Source organism: Aplysia californica, unplaced genomic scaffold, assembly GCF_000002075.1.
Source record: "Aplysia californica isolate F4 #8 unplaced genomic scaffold, AplCal3.0 scaffold00170, whole genome shotgun sequence".
Classification (NCBI taxonomy): domain Eukaryota; kingdom Metazoa; phylum Mollusca; class Gastropoda; order Aplysiida; family Aplysiidae; genus Aplysia; species Aplysia californica.
Genome location: NW_004797440.1, coordinates 247,823 through 255,391, shown reverse-complemented (window position 1 = coordinate 255,391; position 7,569 = coordinate 247,823). Strand labels below are relative to the sequence as shown.

Sequence of the window (7,569 nt, the reverse complement as noted above, 5' to 3'; positions counted from 1 at the left end):
GGGGGGGCTGTTGCTATTAAAGATTGTGACTTTGCAACCTGCATACCAAATTGTACCTTTTTGGGTGTCTGTTATTGTGTTAGTTCTGATGTTCTCAACGTTTCCTTGTATGTAATTTCGGATGTAGTTGATTACACCCTGGCAGTCAGAGCATCTGCTGGTATAATGGGTGTAACCTGGGATGTTGAGGTCTGTGTCACGATGTATAGTTTCTTGCTGTAGGGCAACGTGAATTTTTGTTGAGTCCAAAAGATGAGAGATTTCTATTTTATTGTTTGCGAGGCCACAAACGTTGACCTGGAGTAGTCTAAACTGTTTTTCCTCGAGATCGGAAGTATTTATTTGATTTTTCTTTGCCATATTTACTAGGGACCCTGTGGCTTTTCTTTTTACCCATGTCTGTAGTCTACCAGCAGTCCAGTACATCTGGCATTGAGATTCCAGAGCTACAAGTTCTGCCTCTCACAAAAGTGGGGCAACGCACTGAGTAGGGATTGACTTCCATTTTTCGTGTGTTCAAAGCACGATCCACTGTGGTCCATTCGCCGTCCCTGCTGTCTCCTGGCGAGCTGTGAGGGGTCAACTTAATGTGGTCTGACCCTGGCAGCATTGGTGAGCCAAAATGCCACAGATGAGCGGCTTGTCACGTCTCGGATCCTTTGCGTAGGTACGAAGACGTCCCTGTTTGGGTATGCCATGTCCCTGAGGTCTTTCCCACTCAGTGCTGTGTTCATCCTTGTAGAGACCAGAATAATCAATGGAGATGTACCAGGCCGAAGGCAGATCACAAGCCAACCACAAGGAGGGTGTACAAGAAGTGGATGAGGGTAACAGAAGAGGTCACTCACTCAAGACAGAGTGAGAGTGTGTTGGTCAAAACAGGACTAGCATTGTATGTATCTTTATCCTTATTACACTTTTCACTTTGGAAGCAAGACTTTTGATCTTATTCATCTAGGTTTTTTTTATTGACTTGATCAGCCAGTCAAGGATTAACTCTGGGCTCCATTAAAAAGCTCAGTGCGTGACTTTGTCAAATAATTAATAAAAAGAACCCCCCCCCCCTCCAAAGGAAAACAAACACATGATATAACTGTAATTAATTGATCAAATCGACTTGCTCCTCCAGTTGAGTCCCACAAATCAATTCAGACAACTTGTGTGCCGACTATTTATATTTGAAATATTAACCGAATTGTGTCCCTTCGATTGAGCAGTGCGTTTCAAAAAGTAACCAAGTCTCCTAATGCTGCTGTGTTCACACGCAGGTCTGGTAAAAGTAGCCGCATTGAGTTTGATCACAGGACTACCACGTTCCCGACACGACGGCTCTTGCATTGATACAAGTGGTGTAGGCTTACAGCAAAGTTGATCCAGATTGGGCGGGGTTCGAACCCATGATTTTTCATTGCGAAGTGGCTAGCCGTACTTAAGTACGGCTAGACTGAGAAAGTACGGCTAGACTGAGAGTCCTTAAGTACGGCTAGCCTGGCTGTCTACCCGTACTTAAGTACGGCTAGACTGCCAGTCTAGCCGTACTTATCTTAGGCCCTATTAACATTAGAAAACAGGAGGTTTAAAATACATGCACTGTCATTTAGGCACCTGGTTTCGTCTCAAATACAAATACTTTAGGTACTGCACACTAAAAAAGTATATTTACAATTCAGTAGGCCTATTTTTTGTTAAATGGTCAGTCTAGCCATCATATTAAGAATAAGTACGGCTAGACTGCCAGTCTAGCCGTCATTAAGTACGGCTAGCCTCTTCCTTTTCATTAACAGCCTGACAGCCTAACCACGCTACAACTGTATAATATATTAAAGTAAAATATGCGAATGTCAAGGGTGATTCTTAAACGGCTTTCAAAGCCTTTGCGTTCTATGTCCTCATTTGTCTCAGAATTTGATTCTTTTGACTCGACAAATATTTGGCCCTCTATTTCATGTAATCGATTTGTGACTGACAAAGTGAGAGTCTGTAATAATAAACAACACGCTTCAAACTCTTCAAAGTCTCATTTTTATGAGTTTGCATCCAACTTCCTTCATATCAGTGATACAGGCTAAAGGAAAGAATGGGAAGATTTAACTTAAACAATTTTTAAAAATAAGGCCTAATTAAGTGTTTTTACATCCCTACCTTCACAAATTCGAAGGAGGTGGGCTTTAATACAACCTCCTGTCAAGGCCAACCTAGATTGTTAGGGGAAAATTCTCTCTACACAGGAATTGAAATTAGATTTTCTGCATGCGATAGCGAGGCATCTATAACCACTATACCACAGATGCCAGTTGACTGATTTCTTCAAAAGGTTAACAAATGTACATAAAGAAAATAAAACTAAATGTTCATAGATTAAAGATTTCATGCGACTGATTTTAGACGATCCCTTTCGGAAGATTTTCAGAATCTGTTCATAAACATTTGCTGACTTTCTGTATTTGTGCAAAAGCAAACATTGTAAACCCAAATAGTACAGTGAGTAATTGAAATGTTTTTTTTTATTACAGTACCGTAACACCGTAAACTGAAACCAAAAGAACGAGCAATAGAAGAAGCATTCTCATACTTCTAAGCAGATGAACACTAACATGATGATAATAATATTGTTATCTAAACAAATTCACAATTTAAAAGAAAACGTATTTGTCGGTGGCATTTCCTTTTCAAGCGTGAAACCATGCTGCAAGTACACTTAATGTACTTGAATCACTCATACTGTACTTTCTTCGCAAATATTGCACTAAATTCAGTGGCATACAACCAGTATGTACGGTCTGAAAATACTTATTTTCAAACTTAACATTTGATAAAAAGAATACAAAGTACAACAAAGTCCATAAAGTGGAATACAGATTCAAAATGTTTGCAGACTAACTGCTGTTGTTCTATCTTTAGCGTGAAAGGGTAAAATTTGTTCTTATAATAAGACACAATGAGGACTATTTTGAATACATGTTTATGAAATTCCCACAAAAGCACGGAAAAAGAAAATAAACAATGCAAAATAAAAACGTGCTAAAAAATCAACTTCCAGTCTTGCAGTTCTTGATAGTGTCCCCACTGGCGCTTGAAAAAAAAAGGAGTTTTGTTTCACTTTTCTAACAGCCGTCACTTTACAGTAATTTTTGCTCCTACTCTTTATATATGGTGTGAACAGTTCCTCTCCCTACAACCATCTGAAAGAGAGGATTTAAAGCATCTTGTAGCGTACAATCTTTGCCAATTACTGAAGACAAATGAACACCATTATGATAAAAACCTGAAAAAGCAATGTACCAGAACAATTAACAATTGAGAACACACAATAGAACTACATTATTTGTCTGTCTTTCAGCAAACCGCATAAAAGCAAACACACAGATAAAAAACAACAACAATAGCAGCGCAACCCCCCCAAAAAAACAAAAAAACAAAACAAAACCAAACCAGGAGCAACTAGCTGAGAGTTCAACTCTAAACATAGCTTTTTAGGTTCATACTATGGGTCCCTATTCACACACACACATTCGTTCTTGATTTGTTCTTGTGCATTCGTTATTGCATTAAAAGACGCCCAATTTAACCTGTGAAAGTAAAATAAACTTCTAAACAGATACCAGATTTAAAAACTACTTCTCAGAGCAGTTATGCAGTGAATTGTTCTTCATTTTTTCTTCTTGCAAAAAGTATCCATACAATCAGTCGCCACCCCCCCCCCCCCACCCCCACCTTAACCCCCACACACCTACAAATCTCTCACACATTACAGATCAACACTAGCACCAATTTAAAGAATAAATTATCACTCAATTGCTCATTGTTGATGACGCATAATTTGTAAAAGTAGCATGGTGAAATTATATAGCTAGATTTTGTTTGTTTGTATTATTCAAGAAGTTTGTTACCCTCAAAATGATGTGGTATGAAAAAGCTGGGAGTGATGCTCTTTCAGTAACTTAAACAGCATAGACAGCTTCAGTATGAAAAAAGCAACCAAATAATAATAATAATAAGTTTCTTTTTAAAGATACACAACAAGGCAAGTATTTGGTAGACTACATCAGGTTCCTTTCAGCATTCCTTCAATAATCTAATTCTAGAGAAACTATTTATTTTAACTGACAACCAGGAACATGACCTAGGCTATTCGACTCATAATGATTTTGCAGGTCATCTGAACAAATTGCTATGTAACCAAACAAAGACTTTAAAAAAAAAGCCTATTAGATCCAACTCCTCCGTTCAAACCTGCGGTATCATGGTTGGAAAACTTTCATGAAGAAGCGTTTATTTTTTGGCTTTGCTTAAAAAAAACAAAAAACATTTTAAGCATGATCTTCCCATAAGAAGGGAAATCTGGAGAAAAAAAAATCCAAACTCAAAACAACGACAAAAAACCCCCACACCACAGCACCCCCCCCTCCCCCTTCCCCCGCGGGAGAAGATAAGAGCTCCGCATGTGTAATTTCGAGAAAAAACTGTCATAGCTAGTTCATAGACGCGCACTATCAGAGCGGCTCACTTTGATGATATCAATACAATTAGATTGCTGAGTACCAAAACCAATACTATCAAACAAATTATTCATGTAGGCTCTGCTTAAGACAAGAATAATATATCAATAGTTAGATTTTGAATCAAACGAATAAGCTTCTCAGGTATAAAAGCATATCTACAGTACAGGGACGATATTTAAAGTGTTAGGACGGCATTTTCTTGCTCATTCAGGATAAAGATTGGAGTTGTGAAACTTGTCCGTCTGTGTACATTTGCTCGAAACACATTCTCCCTTCCTCTTTCTTGGTAGTGCCTTTCTGTTTGGTCTGTGTTTTTTTTAGTTTCAGCTTTGAAATGGTCTGGAAGTCTCTTATAATGTCTTCAGAAAGACGAATAAATTTGGATGGGGGCTGTCAGAGTTATTTTGTTAAGAGAACTGTAACTGTTGGATGAAATCGGCAATTTAATTGTATCGATATCATCAAAACGAGTGCGCTCTGATAGTGCGCGGCTTTGATAGTTTTTTTCCTCAAAAGTGCACGGCTCAGATAGTTCCCCTCCCCACCTTAAAAAGAACCCAAAATCCCCCCAAAAACAAAACAAAACTGGGCAATCCCTATGCATGTATTCTCTCACTTCTGCTTTCATCCACAATACGTTTTCGTATCTCTCACTTGAGATTCTGGGACAAAAAACTATTGCCTTTAAGAATACAGGCAAGTCCAGAGGAATTCTGTTTGGAGTTCAAATAAGGGGAAAATTCTGAGCTTAATAGTCATAGGAAGTAAAGTCCGAGGTATTGAAGCATCAGAAAATATGACTCGAGAGCACCTGCATCTATGTTCTGTTTAGATGTATCACAACCAGTAATTAGATACACACAGACAGACATACACACACACACTCTCTCTTTTTCTCTCTCTCACACACACACTTACACACACACACACACGAATACATACAAACATATTCTATTCTTGTTGTCTTTTTTTCCAACATACACATACATACATCCAATCAAACAAATAAACATATTCAATTTTTTGTCTCTCTTTCTCCATCTCTGTCTCTGTCTGCTGGTCTGTCTGTCTATCTGTCTCTCTCTCTCGCTCTCAGTCTCTTTCATTCTCCTTCCCTTTCTTCCTTATACATACCGTCTGTCTGTCTGTCTGTCGCTCTCTCTCTCAGTCTCTCGCATTCTCTCTCCATTTCTTTCTTATATATACTGTCTGTCTGTCTGTCTCTCTCAGCCACACATGGATAAAATCACACACAGACATATACAACACATTCTTCCCCTCCCCTTCTTTTCCATCTCTCTCTTTCCCTCCCTCCCTCTCTCTCTCATAACTTCCTTGCATTACAACTACAACAGCATCATGTGATCATGTGAACTTGTCAGCCACTGCTGCTTTAATCATCTCCTTCAGCTCCTGGTAGCGTTTGGGCGGGGCGTGTGCCTTTGATGCCTGGTATGCCTCTCGAAGCTTCTCTAGTTTGGTGAGAGCCCGAGAGAACTGATTTGTGTGGTGTTGTATTGCCCTCTGCTTCCTCGCTGTGTCCCTCTGAAGGTCAGCGTCAGACATCACGTCTTCATCTGTAAGGAAAAATAGTAATTGTTAGTGTTTACCGCCCCCATTGACACAAATATAGATCATTCAGGAGGCGGGATGCTTTGATCATGTCTGCCTGTCAGGATGAAAACGGACTCAAAGGGACAAACTGCTGCAGACAAATGGAGATGCTGGACAAAAAAAAAAAAGTAAAATAAAAAGAAAAGCAACAAAGAAAAAAAAAACCTCATTTAAATATGAAACTCACATTCTCAGTGTACGTTCGTGAAGAGCCTAACTGCTAGATCTACAGACGCTGGTAATTTTCTTCTACATCTATCTATGTATAAATAGAAATTATGCGAGCACAAGCGCTAGGGTTCCAATGCACGGTAACATTTGAAAAGAAAAGGAGCCATGCATGTAGAAGAAGAATCATTGAATGTGCATCGAGAGATACTACATGAAGACAAATCCCAGTGCTGAAACACATAAAACTTTCCAGTCTGTGGTAATTTTGAATAGAAATAACTCAGTTGGACCATTTAGTCGCGTGTGACATGTAAACAGTTTTTGCCCTACCATGTCAATTGATTTAAGTTAGACTTAGTTAAGCGTCCATTCCGTTCTGTAAGAAACCAACATGAAAGATAGTCAAATATCTTTACTTTTTTTCGCCATTCTTCAAGGAAGACAGCTCTTTTTCACCAAAAACTTACAGTGAAATCCAATTTTTTCAATGTCAATTAGTAGGAATGAAAGCAACACAATCTAACACACAAAAATAACACAACCAAAAAGTTAAAAAGCAGTGTACGAACACCTACCTACAAACAGAAACACTCAGGCCACATTCAAAAGAGACTTTAATAGAATTATCTAGATGGTTCTCTGTATAAATAACACCCAAATAAAGCCAACAGAGCACTTCATGCATTTGTGCTGTGCACAAACCTGCCACTGGCAAAAGTGACTTTAAACAGAAATTTCTAGAAGGTCCTCTGTATAAATTACGCCTGAATAAAGCGAACAGAGTATACGTATTTGTGGCTGTGTACAAGTACACACCTGCCACTGGCTCATCAGAGAAGCCCGTGAAGTCTTTCAGTTTTTTCATGAAGCTGGACATCTTTCCGGATGACTTTTTGGAGCCGCTGGCTTGATCACTTTGATCTGATGTCTGTTGTGACTGTTGCTGTTGTGATTCGCTGGAAAAATCCTTGGCTTTTTGTAGCAACGCAGCAAGGCCTCCTTTGCCTAAAAAAATAAATTTAAATTCAACAGTTAGTTGCAGTGTAATGAAATAAAAATATAAGGATAGTATATATTTAGGTATACTGGCTTAAATGAACACCAATCACTGCCTCATCCCTTCTCCTCCCATAAAATACTGTAAAAACAAAAAAAAAAAACAAACAAAAATAAACTGCTTCCCCTCCCATAAGAGACTACTACAAAGAACAAACAAACCAAAAACCAAAGCCATTATAACTAAAACCCAAACCCAAACCAAAAACAAAACCAACCCCCCCCA

At 38.7% G+C, this 7,569-nt stretch overlaps 1 protein-coding gene across 1 annotated transcript in view; it reads right to left on the bottom strand.

Annotated features, from left to right (window-relative positions):
* Positions 1 to 5,789: 5,789 nt before the first annotated feature.
* LOC101863434 overlaps positions 5,790 to 7,569 on the bottom strand; it is a gene marked incomplete in the record, with an annotated part of 16,002 nt that continues 14,222 nt past the window's right edge. Inside the window, 2 exon segments of the mRNA XM_013082341.2 lie at positions 5,790 to 6,079; positions 7,104 to 7,292. Coding sequence (XP_012937795.1) covers positions 5,868 to 6,079; positions 7,104 to 7,292 — 401 coding nt within the window.